Source organism: Procambarus clarkii, chromosome 67 (assembly GCF_040958095.1).
Source record: "Procambarus clarkii isolate CNS0578487 chromosome 67, FALCON_Pclarkii_2.0, whole genome shotgun sequence".
Lineage (NCBI taxonomy): Eukaryota > Metazoa > Arthropoda > Malacostraca > Decapoda > Cambaridae > Procambarus > Procambarus clarkii.
In genome coordinates this window covers 29,503,181-29,522,326 of record NC_091216.1, presented here as the reverse complement: position 1 = coordinate 29,522,326, position 19,146 = coordinate 29,503,181, and the positions used below count along the sequence as shown (strand labels likewise).

The window sequence follows — 19,146 nt, the reverse complement described above, 5'->3', positions numbered from 1 at the left end:
TTCCAAACAGTTTATTATGTAGGTTTCCAAACAGTTTATTATGTAGGATTCCAAACAGTTTATTATGTAGGTTTCCAGGCAGTTTATTATGTAGGTTTCCAAACAGTTTATTATGTAGGTTTCCAGGCAGTTTATTATGTAGGTTTCCAGGCAGTTTATTATGTAGGTTTCCAAACAGTTTATTATGTAGGTTTCCAAACAGTTTATTATGTAGGATTCCAAACAGTTTATTATGTAGGATTCCAGGCATTTTATTATGTAGAATTCTAAGCTGTATATTTTATAGGCTTCTAGGCTGTATATTTTGTAGGCTTCTAGGCAATTTTTTTTTTAGAAATATACGAGTATAATATGTAGGATTCTAGGCAGTTTTCCCACGCCATGATGTGTAATTGACTGCACGTCAGTATCAGGAACGTGTCGCGATTAGGAATTGTACTGATATATCGATATTTGTAATGTAGACTTCCTTGTTAGCCTTCAGCCAATTTACTGTTGGGCTCTGTTCCCCCACTCCCCCCACCGAGCTGACTTTGGGCTACTTTTCCCAAACGAGTTCACTTTTGGGGGCATCTTTACCCATCGAGTTGACTGTTGGGGGGAGTACCCTTGCCTCTCGAGTTCAGAGGTACCTTTATCCACAGAGTTGACTGTTGGGATACCTTTACCTACCGAGTTGGCTGAAGGGGAAGAGGGGATTCTTCCAACCGTTGATCTGCCACCTGGGTCAAGATTCATTAAGCAGTTAAGCATCAACTTACGAAACCTGAACATCTTTCTTCAATCTTGACGACTTTTACATTTATTAAACAGTTTATGAGCTTTGAAGCACTAGGGAGCTATTTATAAAAATAATAACATTCGACTGTGAAGTTTCGAAACTTGTGAACTGTATAATAAATGTAAACAGTGCCTACATAACTATTGAAAGATATTCAGGCCTCGTATGTGGTTGCGTAAAAAGCTTGATGAATCCTGGGCTGCGCCTAACTTGAAGAGCCTTCCCTCTCCCAGCTGACTGTTCCTCAGAGATAATTGCTGGGGAACCTTTTCCCTACGGAGATGACAACGGGGCCTGGCTCCGTAATAATTTGAATTAATGCTCAAGACAAAAAAGAAGTCTAATGTTCTTTCTGGCGTCTCGTATGTCAGAGGACAAAACATGGTTGCATTGTAGGGTGGAAATAGTATTGTTAGGATTATTAGTAGCTGAGTAGTAGTATTGAAATAGTTGTTGTTGTAATAGTAATGATCTCTCTCTCTCTCTCTCTCTCTCTCTCTCTCTCTCTCTCTCTCTCTCTCTCTCTCTCTCTCTCTCTCTCTCTCTTCTTGCTTTTTCCCTTCCCCCGTCTTCCTCTTCTCCTTTCCCCGCCTCTCTATTTTTCTACCGTCCTTTCCCCCCCTCTCCTCCTCCCCTCCCTTCCTCCCTCTCTTGCTACTCTCCCCTTCTTTCTTCCTCCATTCCCTTTGCCCTTTTCTCTTTCTTCCCCTCGCTCCCTTCTACCTGTCTCTCTTCTTTCTTCCATCCGTCCCCCCCCCCTCTCTCATTCAAGGCCAAACTTGTAATTCAGGGTTGTTTCGACAGGAGTTTCTCCCTTCCTGTCACGCGGTGCCTGTCCTACATCCTGACAAGATTACACAATATGTTGTGTGTATTATATGAATGACTTCAAATATTAAACTTTCCCATGAATGAAATAAGGCCGCTTACACTTAGGTAAATCTTTAAAGCTGCGTAGAGAAGTTTGAATATACACAAATTTATTCCAAGTATTAAAAGGTAGAGTAAGGGACATGCAGAGTGCAGGAACGGCTAGTAGAGTTCAGGAACCCCTTGTGATATATTCAAGAAAATGTGTAACTATCTTATCAGGACTGTAACTTGATTGGCTAAATGAATTTTGGGTCTTTAGTTCCTGTGCCCAATGTAGTTCCTCAGTAATTTATTTGCCTCTACCGCCCACAGGAGGGGTATGGGGGGTGCTTAAGCGTAACAAAACCAAATATATAGAATACAAAACACACCAGAATTCGTTGACCAGACCACACACTAGAAAGTGAAGGGACGACGACGTTTCAGTCCGTCCTGGACCATTCTCAAGTCGACTGAGAATGGTCCAGGACGGACCGAAACGTCGTCGTCCTTTCACTTTCTAGTGTGTGGTCTAATAAATGAACTAAACTAACTGCTGACTTGCAGCTGTAAATAGGTAGCCGGGACTTAGGCACCTGTTGGGAGTTGCTTCCCTGGAATGGTAAACTGTTGGCCTAGGGAGGAGGTCGATTATCCTAACGTGCTTACTGTCTTCGTCACTCTGAAACCATACAGCAGTAAGACAAATATTCACGTTTTCTTTTGTTAGATTGAAAGAAAATGAGAACTGACAGCTGAGAGGTTATGCTATCTTATTTTATATTTTAACCAAACCAATTCTACGTAAGCCCTAAGAAAACGCTATTTATTTTTGTTTTTGACCATAGCGTTTGATGATACGGTCATTGATCACACTGCTCTTATAGTGTTGCCAAGTGTCGTAAAACCATATTGTAATACCTAAATTATGTTGTGTAAATTATGATAACTCCACCCCAACATATCCAAAATCTTACAAACACTAAACTAAAGCAATCAATTACTACATTAAATGTAAAATAAATTTTCATTCCAAAGGTGTAGGTTGAATAATAGACAAATTAATATTGTATTGAAACATCCTACAGGTATACAAACAATGCAGAAATTATTTGAAATAATATGGGTATTGTGTGGGTAGGAATTGTACCCATTTAATTATATTATTGTATGGGTACAAAGCGACAAAATAGCAACGTGCTAAGGTGCTTTACACACACTGCCTTTCTCACACATGGATGTACCAAACACACTTCAAATAAGTAATACAATTAATGAAAGTATTCAAATAAATTTTGCATGATTGGAATTATATAGTTAGACAAAAATATCTATGAAGTAGTTTTTTTTTTACACAGGTTGGTACAGGACATCTGACCCCTGTACTACAACTCAAGCAATAATATAGAATAGGTAACCTATTGCCTAAGTATTATATATATGGCTCGCTTTCTAAACAACAAGGTCTTGTCCACGGTATGACGCATGCTTGAGAGGTGTGTGTATACTTCCCACAGCGACCACAATATCCTCCGTACAGCAATGTGTATTCCCCTTGAGACATCTGGCAACCTTCTCGTGACGAATAGGTTTTTTCCTCTTAGTTTATTTCCTATTACAGACATAAGAATAAATGAAACTGCTTAAGTCTTGTACAAGGCAGCTACCTATCTGTATCCACCCAAGCTCATTCATATGTGTCTAACCTACGCTTGAAGCAATTTATTATGTTACCCCAGTTATCAACCAGGCTGTGATTCATACGTCAGGCTGCGAGCAAAAGCGTCGAACAGCCTGGTTGATCAGTCCAGCAACCAGGAGCCCTGGTCGGCGACCGGGCCTCGGGGACGCTAAGCCCTGAAATCACCTCAAGGTAACCTCAAGGTAACCCCGGTAATTTGTTCTACAAATCAACAGCCCAGTTTTTATACTTGCCTAGGTGTTTCCTTAGGCTAAACTTCACTCATATATATCCCTACATTTATACAATACTAACCAGCATATATACATTTTCGTCTGTCCTACATAGACAAGGTTAGAGAGCGGCTACAGCATTCAAGCGTAGAAATAAGGATGGAAGGCGCATGCGTGTTTAGATCCAACAGGCACTTTTGGCGGGTTCCTTATGGAGTCTAACAGGGGCTTCATTTCAGAGCTGGCTGTTGGTAAGGAAGGAACCAGATAGACTAAGTGATGACATCCTTACTGGGTCCTGTATGAGTTGTCGGTTCAATCTTCACCAGAAGGGAAAATACGTTCTGTATATGTGGCCTTACTCAGCTGTTCAAAGCAAACTCTAACAAGTTCATGATGATACATATTACTATCGATACCTCGTCCGTACTCGGTACATTTAATAAGTAAAACAATGCTCTTCTTCCGAGAGTGCATCTGAACGTCCCAAGATATGGTGAACATGAAGCAGCAAATGCCGAAACATGGTTTAGTGGTAGGCTGAAGTCCTCTCAACTTCTTGATGGTTATTAAGGCCTTGACACTAGCATTCTGACCAACCAGCCGGTAAACTTTAACCCTGAACATAGTCCAGGACAAAAGTAAACTTTCAGTGTATATACATTGAGAAATAGGGTACACTTGTTGATGTATGAAACACTCCCCCAATAGCACTTATCAGGTACTAGCTGGGGTACCCGGTCTCTTGTTTGTCTCTGCATTTCTCTCTTCCCATCCCATTCACCTCCAGTCAATATCTGAATTTACTTACTGAAACTAATGTTGAAAGTATATGAACTTGGGGCAGAAAATTTCACATTCACAGAGTTTGTGACGGAGTCAGAGACTGTGCACCCCACTCAGGGGAATACTGGGACTATTCAGGACTCCCTATGACACTCGCGATAAAATCATTATTAATCCTGCTAAATTTAATGTGGCTAGCCCCAAGCGTCTGGCTTCAACGTCAGACAGACTGTTGGTATAGATTCAGCTACTTGGAACAAAAGTTGCAAGTAGCACAGGCTATGGTGAGCCCGTAGTGGACTTGGACAAACACATTCTTCCTTGTAGATATAGATATATGGATGGCTGTAAATTATGATTGCTATGCACTTGGTGTACTAATTTTTACATATACACTTCATGAAGATAATACGTCAGTACACGGGATGAAGTCTTACAAATATTAATTGTTTTCAGATTTTTATTGAACTTAATACCTTATGTTTTGAAAGTGGAAATATTGAAAATATTGATCATGATGGAACACTGGGTGCATTGGTACTATAACTAGGCTAACACTTTCAAGTTTAATCATGTATATATTTTTTTTGGTTAAGGTTACTCTGGCTGAAACAGCCCGAAATTCACTCGAACTACGGTCGACAGGGTTGAGCCTAGTTTGTGTACGCATTTCCGTCGTTAACGTCGTCAAGTCACGCATGTAAACAAACAGGAAACTAGCCTCGCTAAGATGTGAAACTCGTGGAGAGACGCTCTCATTGGCTACGCAAGCCTGCCAATGTTTTTCTCGGCGACCATTGGTTTGAAAGTTCAATCAGTGGTGTGTACTAGACACGGGAATCCGGAGAGTGCTATACGATCTGTGAACTTATTTGGCGCTGGAATATTTATATCGTTATTCCTGATACATATTTAGGACTAGAGATAACTTGCTGGTTGATCAGTAAGCTGTAGTAGTGATCCTAATGATCCTCCCGCCGCGGGAGGTATCATTAGGGCCACCACTATAGTCCATAAACCACTTTAGGTAAGTGGTGGGCACCTCAGTTGTTCGTACTCCTATACGAGTCTCGCTGTCATTACTGATGGATAGCTGTAGAACTAAGCACTGTGACAATGCAGTAAATTTAAGTTTTCTATGGTTTATAGTGAGGTTTGCGTTCGTGGTTGGCAGGAAGCAAGGCTAGGGGTAAAGATCTCTTACGAGGGAGCTCTGCCCCTCGCACATGGCTTGCCTGCCAGCAGCTATAAGCTGTGAGATTCCTAGTGTGTGGAGACTATACCGAAGGACGCCACCGTATGTTTGGTAAGGTAAGCAGTACTGTAGATACGTTTCATGTGAATTCTTTAGTTCTACAGTTAAGTCAATCTTCCCAGCTTTCGCCTTCTTTTCGATAATTATGTGAGTAAAGAACTCTTCATTAGCAGGCGATGAGTCACAATAACGTGGCTGAAGTATGTTGACCAGACCACACACTAGAAATTGTCGTCCCTTCAATTTCTAGTGTGTGGTCTGGTCAACTCTTCATTAGTTCTACAGTAAAGTCAATGTAACGTTTTGTCTATCAAATCTACATTAGCATGCAACACCCACTACAAGCTGTATGAATCTGTGCGGCTAATATTTCTTACTGTTCCTCGTGAAGGGATCTTTCGGGTTTAAATTTTGCTGTATGGATTATTGATCCTACGGGCTCACCATAGCCCGTGCTACTTGGAACTTTTTGTTCCGGGTAGCGAATCTTTAACAACGATTATTGATATTTGTGTAACTAATTTCTAATTTTGTGTTTTTCCAAGTCGCGTTGGCGTGAGTTTTTGTCTTGAACTTGGTTATTGGACTCCTATTCGACACGCACGTAGCGCGCACACTTGGGCCAAGATTCGGCAAGCATTTATGCATCCACTTACGAAACCTGTACATCTTTCAACAATTATGGCAGCTTTGCTTACATTCATTAAATAGTTTAGGGGCGTTGAAACTTTTCAACCCAAGGTTATTATTGCTATAAACATCTCATAGTCCTTCAGAGCTCATAAAATGTTTAATAAATGTGAACACAGGCTACCACGATTTGGTGCACGATTAAGAAACGAAGTCCAATATGGAATTAGTTTCATGGACCATCATGGGCCGTCATTATAATCCATCATGGACCGTCATCATAATCCATCATGGACCAGGATGATGACTCCTGCCATCATCCTGGTAAAGCAGACTATATCGACTAGTTCTCCCAGTAACGTTATTTACAAACAGAAAATCATTAGGTTACTTACAATATTTTGATCAAAGGATAACAGAGAATTTCAGGTTAGAGGAATATAGTTTGCAGTACCCCTCAAGGATCGGTCCTAGACCCGTTACTATTCCAAATGTATGTGAATGACCTACCTGAGGGATTGTGTTCGTATGTGTCAATGTTTGTAGACACAACGTTAATGATGAAATTAAAATGAAGGGGGCTATATCGTGCTGCCGGAAGACCTTAACAAATTCCAGGAGTGGGCAGATACATGGGGGACCTTATTAGAGGTAAAGTCTCTAAAGTGCAAGGTAACTAGGAATCTTTGAGAAATGATTCCTTCAACAAAGTTCACAATACTTATGCAATTTACACAGCTTGTGCTAGATCATTACATGAATACACAGCACCGGTATAAAATATGAATTTTGTGAAGCTAAAAAAGAAATTAGGAAAGTACGGAAGTTTGCAAGAAGGCTAATGCTTGACGTTGGAGAACTAGATTATAGGGGCCAGGTTAAATCTGGCCATTTTAGAGAAGCATCGGAGTCAATATGATTTATACGCCAAATATACCTAGGAAAATCGTCACGATGGGAACTCAGCTTTGTTTAAATTGGCTAGAAAATTTGACAAGAGGACGCCGGGTAATGTTGGAAAAGCAAGCGAGTTCACGAAACTAGTTTCCATGCAAAGTGGTCAAGAAGTGAAATGCAGGGAAAGATGCCACGAGGGCCACCTCCTCCATAACTTCAAAGGCACGCGCACTACCCGACTTGTTCCTGACCTTAAAGGGCAGAGGTATAAGGGACTGCTGGGGACACTTAGTTTCTGTGCTAGAAGTAATAGAACTGACAGGATTCAAGCAAATATTGAATTCACTCGACAAAAGCGAAATGTTTACTATAAACTTTACAAACCTTAGTAAGCATATATGTTTACTGAGGTTTAATAATAGTATACTGCCATCGCCGGGCCAACCTGTGATGTTATAGTGACCTAAGTTACATTGGCAAAGGTACAGTGATGCAGTGTGGCCGGGACGAGGTTATCTCAACACAACCACCAACAACTCATTTGTATCATTTTTATTACGATTAATATCATAAGTTTTTCAGATATGACAAACGGATTTTTATTTCATATTTGTTTAAAAATGGTTAGCAATAATGCTTAAGATAACGAGATGAAGCATAGCTTTTCAGCGGCAGTATCGCGATACGATCACGTATGTTTTCCATAGTTGGGGGACTTGAAGGGTGTTAGGTGTAGCCGGGTCCTCCAAGGCCAGGTACTGACCTTCCTCAGGTTGCAACCCACAACAGTTGCATACCACACGGGGTACCTATTTTGTGGTAGATTAACAGGTGCATTAGAGGGAAGGAAGCGGCGGTACCCATACACTATGTCCTGCCATGGGAATTGATTCCTGGACCTTTCTGGTGTGACTCGTTATCTACATTAACATATTATTGTTATTATCTACATTAACATATTAATGTTATTATCTACATTAACATATTAATGTTATTATCTACATTAACATATTATTATTATATAAAAAGACACAAGGCAGCCAGTGAGTTAATAGAACATGGATGATGTTGAGTTGTTTATTTTATGCAAAAGATTATGTGAGTAAAATATATAATAACAAACAGTATCACAATCTTTGAAAAAATATAATAATAATAATAATTAATAATAATGAGAAGCATAAAGGTTGTGAAAAAGAGAAACTCATCACAACACAATTTGCACAACACAGGTAATAGATACAACAAAATTTGGTTAGCAGGCTTAGTGTTTACATTTTTATAATTTTTAAATTTTTAGCATAGAATATGCAGGATATGAATATGTATATGCATCACCCGCCCGTGTTCCGCACAGTTCCTCTCACCCGTGTTCCGCACTGTTCCTCTCACCCGTGTTCCGCAGTGTTCCTCTCACCCGTGTTCCACACTGTTCCTCTCACCCGTGTTCCGCAGTGTTCCTCTCACCCGTGTTCCACACTGTTCCTCTCACCCGTGTTCCACACTGTTCCTCTCACCCGTGTTCCGCAGTGTTCCTCTCACCCGTGTTCCACACTGTTCCTCTCACCCGTGTTCCGCAGTGTTCCTCTCACCCGTGTTCCGCAGTGTTCCTCTCACCCGTGTTCCGCAGTGTTCCTCTCACCCGTGTTCCGCAGTGCTCCTCTCACCCGTGTTCCACACTGTTCCTCTCACCCATGTTCCACACTGTTCCTCTCACCCGTGTTCCACACTGTTCCTCTCACCCGTGTTCCACACTGTTCCTCTCACCCGTGTTCCGCAGTGTTCCTCTCACCCGTGTTCCGCAGTGTTCCTCTCACCCGTGTTCCGCAGTGTTCCTCTCACCCGTGTTCCGCAGTGCTCCTCTCACCCGTGTTCCACACTGTTCCTCTCACCCATGTTCCACACTGTTCCTCTCACCCGTGTTCCACACACTGTTCCTCTCACCCGTGTTCCACACACTGTTCCTCTCACCCATGTTCCACACACTGTTCCTCTCACCCGTGTTCCACACTGTTCCTCTCACCCGTGTTCCACACTGTTCTTCTCACCCGTGTTCCTCACTGTTCTTCTCACTCGTGTTCAGCAAAGTTTGCCATTGTAGAGATATCAATTGAAATTGAAAGATTCGCTCACGTTATCGGTTGCAAAACGTGTTGTGCATCTCCAAATAGTCTTTGGTCATTTACAGTGAAATATAAACTAATTGAGCACGACCTATGTTCAGAAAAGAAATATTATTACATAGGAAATTCTCAAAGGTCTGACAAGGAGCTGAAAAGTTGTAGCTCTGTAACTTTGCTCATCAGTCTGCATGAACACACAAGATTCCTAGAGTCATATTTACAAATGGAAAGTTACCATGGGAAATGAGAACATGATTGGAGTACTCCAAGCCATTGACAGCTAAATAAATCAGAGAAATGCAAATTAAACAGAACATTTGAAGACTAGAACACATGAATGTGGAAAAATATGTGGGAGTCGAGCAAGAACTCGTTAGATATCCCGGGTGCTGCCTTGTTCTACTAGACGTAATGTCAGAACTGGGTCAATTAATCAGTTTCGAGTCTGTTTATCTTCGGGAAAGTGTTTTTTGCGTAACTGACTTGTCCTGTATGGCTCACCTCACATAGGTTGACAGTAACCAGGGGTCAACACTTCAGCTTGACCGCGCACACAGTTTGATATACAGCGTGTTTCTATCAGACAAGGAAGAGATATTCTGACAAAACGAGCAGGTTATCTGTTACTTCTGGACGAGAGATTAGATGATGAAGTCAGTTGAGTCATTACTCCGTCACAACCACCGTGATACAGTATCATCTACACTCACCTAAGCTGAAAGCCTTAATGGCATAGATCGTTTTCGTGAGTGATGTTTTCTGGTTTATTTCTGGAATCACCAGAGCTACTCACGGGCCGTGATTCGGAAGTATTTAACGTCACGGCCTAATTTTGGGTAGTTACTCATTGCTAGGAAAACGTTATTGGTATTTAACTTCTTGTCCAACTACTAAACAAGGGGCTAAATAAACACACCTCAACAATCACAATATGTATATTGTTAGGCACGTACAAGCCCTATCATTGAAGGTGAGGCACTGATTAAACAATGTCGCTATGGCATGGGGGTGACGGTAGACTGGCCATATTCAGTGATTTGAATATATGAAACTCAATCAAACTTGTGTTGTAGGGACGGCGGACAATACTGCAGATATGTAGAACACTTCTGCTTCTGACATTGAACGTAACACTTTCATTTCTACTCTTAATGAATTTCACTGAAAGGGATCGCGACCTAAATCGTGGACTATCATTAGGACATTGCCTCTGTGTCTAGCGACAGCATCACTTCGCACTTGTTCTGTGAGCTAAGAGTAGTTTGGGAGCCATTGGCCTTCAAGAAAGAAGCTTTTGGTTTGAGAATCGAGTCCTTAGGGTCGAAGGAAGGAAACTGGCCGAATGAAGAATCCAATAGATCGAAAGAGCTTGATTTTGAAGAACGGAACTTGACCTCGTCTGTTTGGTGGTAGAGGTCGACTTCATCATTCGTGGTGACCTCCAGGCTGGCAGGGCTTTCGTCAGAGAGGTCGATGGTCTGCTCGTATGTGACTGGTTTCTTTTCTCTTGAAATGCACCTCATAGCAAGCTGAGATGGGAGAAGGAGAGGAAGGAAAAAGCTGGTGTTAATACATGCAGACAACAACATTAAGGTAACTACAGCTCATCGGACACACAACTCATCATAACAATGATTAAACAATTAGATGCAATCAAGACACAAACATTATAGCAGGAGACGGGCATTTTAGCATTACCAGAGTTTATCACGAGCAAATACAGTGATTTCACACCAAATGAATTCATTATTACACGATTTAGTACAAGCATCACAAGCAAGAGGAGGCAAGTGCCTCAAAGCACGGACAAGCAGTTTTAGCACAAATTAAACTAAGCGATAAACTACTGTCAAATGCTATTCACATTGACTTTAAGTGTCGGAGAGAAATATCTACAGCTCTTAATAGTTATGTTGTTAGTTGGTGATGTGTACTTATGCTGACTCATGAGTGATGACGCTGATGTACGCTGATTGATTGATTGATGAAGATTAAGCCACCCAAAAGGTGGCACGGACATGAATAGCCCGCAAGTGGTGGCCCTTTGGAGCCATCGCCAGTATCATTAGCTGATACTGGAGATCTGTGGAGGTGCGACTGCACCCTGCGTGACGGGAGATGTCTCCCCCGTGGATGTACGCTGGAGAAGTTCCATTTCAATATTTACGTTCATCAAGGAATGGATAAACTGTACACGATGTTTTAAAGCCTATATTACTCTAGTGAGCGATAAAGCTTTTATCACTCTTGTGAGCGATAGAGCCTTTATCACTCTTGTGACTTCAGTAAGGGAAGAAACTGTTGGTGCGATCGCCACCAACAGTTTTCCCAAAAGAAGTTTCGTTAATAATATTTCACACAGGTCCACCCTCTAGGCTGACAGTTCGATGAATCTAATAAAAATTATCGAAACTTTCTTTGGACATCTATTGGTTTCTATCGGTGAATATAATTTGTAATAATTATACTTAAATGGATTAAAATTATTCAAAGTAGATGAATATGGAATGCAATGTAAAATGGTTTAATGATTTCGAAGGTGTTGCAAAATGATGCAAGGCTTTATTATAATAAGCATTATTAAAGGGTAATTGGTTCTGAAGCACTTATTACTTACAATGAGGACATTTTTTTACAATTTCAATTACGAGCATTTCATGTGAACTGCAACTTAGTTTTTGTGACGGAGGATGATTGATTCAACTCTATGTAATTTGTTAGTAATCTTGCAATTATTTACAATTTAAAAATATATAATTTTCGCATTGTTTTGCACTTAAATCAATACTTGCATTGTCAGGAAAATATTAGCAAGTTTAAGCGGAAAATAAGTGACAATAACGTTGCTGAAATAAATGACTCAACCCACATTAAATGATAGTGACGACGTTTCGGTTCCTCCTGGACACTTATCAAGTCCTGGATCCCCTTATCACTTTCATTTCTTGTGTATGGGTTGGGCTATATGATTTAAAACGTGTTTTGAAGATATCTTTCGTGCCGACGAGGACCCGAGTGCGCGCATCTGGCGGTGTAACTCAAAGCTTTGGTCGTTCAGAAGGGTAGATTCATAAATCTCCATTGGCAAGATATCTACGAAAGAACTAGGAGTGCCTTTTTTCTGACAGTCTTTGTTGTCATGTGGCTGGCGGCCCTTGGCAGCATATCGACCGAAAAGATGCACCCCGGTGACTACAACTCGGACCGTCGGCCTCATTACCCGGATGGCCGGCACCCTCTGCATGTCTCGCTAGTAATGCACTCGAGCACACGCGCGGGGCTGGCTTCGTGATCTGAACTTGTTTATAAAGTAGTCGCCAGCATATGACTTCGTCAACAAGCTACAGTAATCGTAGCACGCTCTGCTCATGTGAGTCCCAAGATGCTGTGAGACATGCAAATTTAGATTACTCAATTTGGATCATTGCAGCAGGCGGAGCTGCCGTGATTTTAATACATGTCAACAGAGGAGTGTTGGCCCCATTGCTTGTGTGATTAGTTTTCACAGTAAAGTCACTAATCAATTTAGAAGCTAGGAAACAAAGCCATTGACACTATGTAAAGGGTGTCTAGTTTAATTCTGGGGGATTCTCTTCACATGTATGACGGTAGAGAAGTATTAAAACTTCTCAAATATTTATTAAAGAAACAGCTATCTTTGTAGCACTACATCAAGCAAATGTAGACAACACATGCCCCATGTAAACACATAGACCTCTAGACGGACACTAACGCACACGGAAGCGCGCACACAGACGCACGTGCTTGTAAAGATAAACGAGAAATAATTAGCATAAACAGAAGATACATTAATACACACAAACAAGAATGTGACGAAAACACTTGACTAAACACAAGGGACACCAGCACCAACACTCAGTCCCCTAGTAGCAAATTCAATCTGAACCATCTGGTGTTCAAATATATATATATTTTTAATTTTGCAGTTCAGAGAATGTATTTAGGCACTCAAGCACGCACACAACGCGTGCGCGCGCACACACACAGAAAGATCTGGGGGGTTGATATCACACCGAACCAGTCCCCAGTAGCCCACATCAAAAGGATATCAGCGGAATAAGCTAGATTGGCTAGCATAAGAACTGCCTTTAGAAATTTGTGTAAGGAATCGTCCAGGACCTTGTATACCACTTATGTAAGACCAATCTTGGAATATGCAGCTCCAGCCTGGAGTCCACACCTAGTTCAACACAAGACAAAGTTAGAGAAGTTTCAGATTATGTCTTAAGAGTTTCAAGTATGTCACCAGACTAAGAGGTATAACTGAGAGGTATAAGCTACAAGGAAAGGCTACGGGAGATACTCTTCTGTCTTCCAGGGACGTGAGGTTTAAGGGGAGACATGATAACCTACAAAATTCTCAGGGGAATTGATAGGATGGACAAAGACAAACTTTTTAGCACAGGCGGAACACGAACAAGGGGACAAAGGTGGAAGCTTGGTACCCAAATGAGCCACAGAGACATTAGAAAGAAATAATTTTTTTAGGTGTCATAGTAGTTAACAAATGGAATGCATTAGGCAGTGATGTGGTGGAGGCTGACTCCATACACAGTTTCAAATGTAGATTTGATAAAGCACAATAGGCTCCAGAATCTGTACACCAGTTGATTGACAGTTGAGAGGCGGGACCAGAGAGCTAAAACTCAACTCCCGCAAGCACAACTAAGTGATACACCACACACACACACACACACTTATTCCATCACGATAAATCACTGCACTACTTAGCTCTCAACATAAAAAAATATATCATTCCTTGAATTGATTAGCAGGTAGTCAGAGTGGCCAAACATGCCTAAGCTGAAGGTGTAATCCAGTAGTCGCCAACCATGCCTTGAATGCGGGTTTATGCATTCGTTCCTTGCAAGTATTTAAAATCTTGTCTCAATCACGCAGTTATTTTTTTTATATTTGGGGGAAGGAAATTAAGCCATTTGAAGGTTCATTTTTAAAAGATTTGAATTTCCTTTTTTTTTTTTACCGGGGATGGGGAGACAACAGCTTTATATAGCTTCTCGGGAATTACATTTTCCAGTGAAGATTAAGGTTAGGACTTGTACCTTACGGTCACTGTGGTTATCTCCTCAGTGCATTTACTCTCATCGTTTTCCTAGAAGAAAAACAGAAAGATCGACAACGTCAACCAGTTAGTGAATGTTAATGTGTAATGGAGCGATGTTTCCCTCTGAAAAAAGGTGTTATCAGTAATAAATTAATATACATAACTATATATATATATATATATATATATATATATATATATATATATATATATATATATATGTCGTACCTAATAGCCAGAACTCACTTCTCAGCCTACTATGCAAGGCCCGATTTGCCTAATAAGGCAAGTTTTACTGAATTAATATATTTTCTCTAATTTTTTTTCTTATGAAATGATAAAGCTACCCATTTCATTATGTATGAGGTCAATTTTTTTTATTGGAGTTAAAATTAACGTAGATATATGACCGAACCTAACCAACCCTACTTAACCTAATCTAACCTATCTTTATAGGTTAGGTTAGGTTAGGTAGCCGAAAACGTTAGGTTAGGTTAGGTTAGGTAGGTTAGGTAGTCGAAAAAACATTAATTCACGAAAACTAGGCTTATTAGGCAAATCGGGCCTTGCATAGTAGGCTGAGAAGTGAGTTCTGGCTACTAGGTACGACATATATATATATATATATATATATATATATATATATATATATATATATATATATATATATATATATATATATATATATATATATATAATATGAAGGTGATTCGCATGTAGATACCTGCCTTTCTTTGTGATATATATTTTATTATGCCATTGTTATATTATTGATGTTAAGAGTAGTAGTTCTAAGTATCTTTCTGAAAATAATTTAAAATATATGTTGATATATATATTGATTCCATGCGAGTAACTTTAGACATAGAAGGGACAACTTAGTGTTCAAATTTCAGTGTTGCCAAGTTTGAACTATATTGATAATAAAGATATATTTTGTTTACCATAAATATAAGTTTCAGAAGCTTACCTTAATTGTAGGTACGATTTCGTGCGTATTAGTGAAAAGTTTTACTTATAAGAGATAAGGTAAAAATTGGGTTGTATTATAAATGTTGAAGGTAGATATTCCTGAAAATTTAAATTTTTCTGATAATGCCATTCAGCATTTAACTATACATTTTCCAAACTGCATAATTACCGTATACTATATATTTCTATGAAGTAGTGGGTACCATATCTAAAGCACTTGTGACGACCCATAGTCTTGGAGAAGAGAATAAAAGGTATTCAGAAAAGAACTTGCATATTCTTGGTGAACACATATTGGGTATTTTCTTCTGTGATCATTCCGTTTACTAATTCTGCCGAATTCAGGTTTTGGGTTATAAATGGAATGAATCTTCTGTTCTCAAACGTGTACATCACCTATGATCTCAAGCAAAACAAGATCTCTCAAACCACACATATCAGTGTTCGATTCCTGATACCTTCAGGTCAGATGTTGCTTCCTTATAAGGCCATGACACCCAGTTTCTAAACAATTGCTTGTTTAATTATTCCGGTGTTGCTCTTGTTCTCATAGTCACCGAGCACATGGCTAATGTTAACATGTCCGGCAGCAAGGACCACAAGGCCCCACTGAATCTTAAAACGAACAGTTTTTAGCTCTAATGGTATTCTCCTCTTGTTCAGACAGTGCTTTTGAACTGCACCCCGGTCTTCCCAAGGATCTTTTGCCTTTATCCGTCAACAGCTGGCAAACCATGCTCATGTTACGTTTAATCGACATAAGATTAACGTCGATTCAATATTACATATACGTCGTTTGCCTAGATTTCCCCGATTGGGAGGTCAACAAACATTTTTTTTATATATAGAAACCGCACACTGGTTCAGCCTGCTTATTAGACGGGAGATTGGAGAGGGAGGGAGGGAATTATCAAGGGAAAGCTCCAAGCCATTACGACTATATAGCACTGGAAGGGTTCAGGATAAGGATTTAGGATGGGACGGGGGGAAGGAATGGAGCCCAACCACTTGGACGGTCGGGGATTGAACGCCGACCTCCATGAAGCGAGACCGTCGCTCTACCGTCCAGACCAAGTGGTTGAACTGGAGAGGTCCCTGCAACTGTCATTGTTCTTGAGACGAAGTTTCAAACCTTTGCTCATACAGCTGCCTCTATTTGTGACATCTCTAGTAATAAAATTTGCCTTTTAGATCATTATATCTTTCGACTAGCAGTATCTACTGCGGATCTTTCACTGTTGATTGGTCCTTTATCTCTTGGACGTTGGGGAAACATTGTTCTTTGGAACGCTATAATAAGATGTTCCTAGGACGGTGGTGCAATATTGTACATACATATTGAGACGTTAGCGATATACTATGTTCCTGGGGCGCTGGTGAGACGTTGTTCCTTGGGACGGTAGTGAGACGTTGTTCCTTGGGACGGTTGTGAGACGTTGTTCCTTGGGACGGTAGTGAGACGTTGTTCCTTGGGACGGTAGTGAGACGTTGTTCCTTGGGACGGTAGTGAGACGTTGTTCCTTGGGACGGTAGTGAGACGTTGTTCCTTGGGACGGTAGTGAGACGTTGTTCCTTGGGACGGTAGTGAGACGTTGTTTCTTGGGACGGTAGTGAGTCGTTGTCCGTGGGTCGTTGATGAGATGCTGACTTTGGGACGTTGATGAGATGTTGTCCTTAGAACTTTGGTGAGCATTGTCATTGTGACATTCGTGGGACGTCGACGAGACGCTGATATTTGGAAGCTAGTAAGAACTAGGTGTTGTTCTTGGGACTTAGAAATAATTTGAGTGGCTTGATCGATGCTATATAAACTAAACTCTCATTTTTTCTAAAAGTGGTGGTGTTCATTAATGGAAAAATTTCCATGTTATTTCTTTATTGAAAGTCCTAAGTTGAAGGAATGGTCAATGTTGGGATGACTGTATGAATAGTCAATGTTTAATCTTTCTTCCACCTTTCTTCGCTCTTGAACATATTTCCAGTGCTTCGATTTTCAGGGACTAGCGGTGTCTTGCAGTTCCCACGCAATTATTGGGTCGCTATACCCCTGGATATGAAGGTTTTTAACGTTTAACATCATATTTCTGCAGCAAAGCTGCAGTATCCTTAGCCCATATAGAAAATTAATGATTTACGAAATTCTTAATAAGTTAAAGATCTATATAAGAGAAAACTAGTGCGCTTTACGAGTAGGCGATAAAGAACATGGGATAAGCATATGAGAGAAAAGATAATGGGGGGATAAGATCATGATAGAGCACTAAGGAATATGATACGTTCATGAGAGAAAACAATAAGGAACATGCGATGAGATCACGAGGGAGAGAGAGAACAGTACATAACTTTAGACCAGATCACGTGAGAGAGAGAGTAACTCCTCACCTCCCTACGCATGGGGCCCATGAGGTGGCTGAGCGGGGCCGACCGCGAGAGACCGTTGCCAAAGAGAGCCGAGATGCCAGGAATGGGTGAGAGTGGCGGGGAGGCTGGGGAGCTGTGGCCCCCGGGAGATGAAGGACCGCTGCCGTTCACGCCTATCCCGTTATCCGTCCCTCCTCCCTGCACCGCGATGATGTTGCTCAGCTGTGGAAGAACAGGTTCACTGAACGTTGTCTTGAAGGCTACATGATAAAGCCCAATTTGTCTGAAATAATCTAGTTCTAGAAAGTGCAGAATAATAAGAGAATTTGATCAAGATTTGCTGTACGAGACATTGCCTGTATAATATTTATAATTACAAAACTAATAATTATAACTTATAGCTAATTAGGTTTATAGTAATATAATTAGCAATTTGTAATGTTTATATATAAATATAATTTTTATTATGATAGTAACAATGATATATTATCAAATTAAAACAAAATAATATTAATAATCAAATCCACGAGGGCCTTGATGAGGATTCGAACCTATGCACTGGATATTCCCAGCAGCGCTCTAGTCAACTATTCCACGACATGGTAAAAAAAAAATTGCAACCTGGAGTGCTACTGCCCCCACGAGGATCCCAAGGCTTCCACCGAAGCCTAACCGGGGTTTCACACAGTTCTGATGCCCCTACTACTTAGGTAGAACTATTTGGTTGACAGAATCAGAATGTATAGGGAGGGGGGGGGGAAATGTGTGAAACAAAGCCCTTGTGGATTTGTTCGTTTGATATCTCACGTTATTGTGATTTCTGTGTGTAATATTAATAGTAATAATTCTTAAAATAATAATTATGTTGCTCGCCTAAAGCGTCAAAACTGCTACGATTATTGTGCACTTGCATTTGTTCCTTTATTTCACGTGTGCAGTAATACAATAATAGTTGTCTTATTCATTTAACCCAATGGCTCACTAGCTAAGCTACCTCAGCATGACGTAATTGGGTTGCCTTAACCCCGAAATATTAACAGATTTTCGGTGAACGAATCAAACGAGGTAATTTCCTTATTAATTCGTTTTGTTGTGGGCAGGAAGCCTGTGTATATACATATATATACTTTAGGTTTATATTGAGGTGGAACTGATCTTCCCCAGGATGCAACCCCCCACAAACAGTTGCTTAACTTCAGGGTACCCGTTTATCGCTAGGCGAACAGCTGCATTAGGTGAAAGAAAACGTGCCCAACCATTCCCGTACCTCCCGGGAATCCAACCCGCGATCCCCGATTGAGTCAAAAACGAAACCAACTGTACTACACTATATTGTATAATAATAATAATGAAACAGTGGGTGGCACAGTCGGGTCACAAACTACTGGACCCGGGTTCATTTCCCTGACTGGCAAGACTTTTGGCCAACGGTTTCTTTCACCTGATATATCTGTTCAACTAAGAGTAAATTGGTTTCTAGAGAGTTTGT

The 19,146-nt window shown here is 40.6% G+C and overlaps 1 protein-coding gene and 1 long non-coding RNA gene across 6 annotated transcripts in view; one reads left to right on the top strand and one right to left on the bottom strand.

Moving 5' to 3' along the window:
- LOC138355475 (uncharacterized) overlaps positions 1-19,146 on the top strand; it is a 406,464-nt gene that overhangs the window by 54,691 nt on the left and 332,627 nt on the right. The window lies entirely within an intron of this gene.
- Positions 8,179-19,146, bottom strand: part of LOC138355471 (potassium channel subfamily K member 10-like) — a 49,861-nt gene continuing 38,893 nt past the window's right edge. Inside the window, exons 7-9 of one of the 3 annotated variants that reach the window (XR_011223941.1) lie at positions 17,679-17,879; positions 14,244-14,372; positions 10,630-10,767 (exon numbers count right to left, since the gene is read on the bottom strand). Coding sequence is in view for 2 of the 3 variants with exons in the window: in XM_069310585.1 (XP_069166686.1) it covers positions 10,435-10,767; positions 17,679-17,879 (534 nt within the window). In the remaining variant the exon portion in view is untranslated. Of the gene's footprint in view, positions 10,768-14,243; positions 14,373-17,678; positions 17,880-19,146 lie in introns of all 3 variants that reach the window. The other 2 variants (XM_069310586.1, XM_069310585.1) reach the window with 2 other exon arrangements.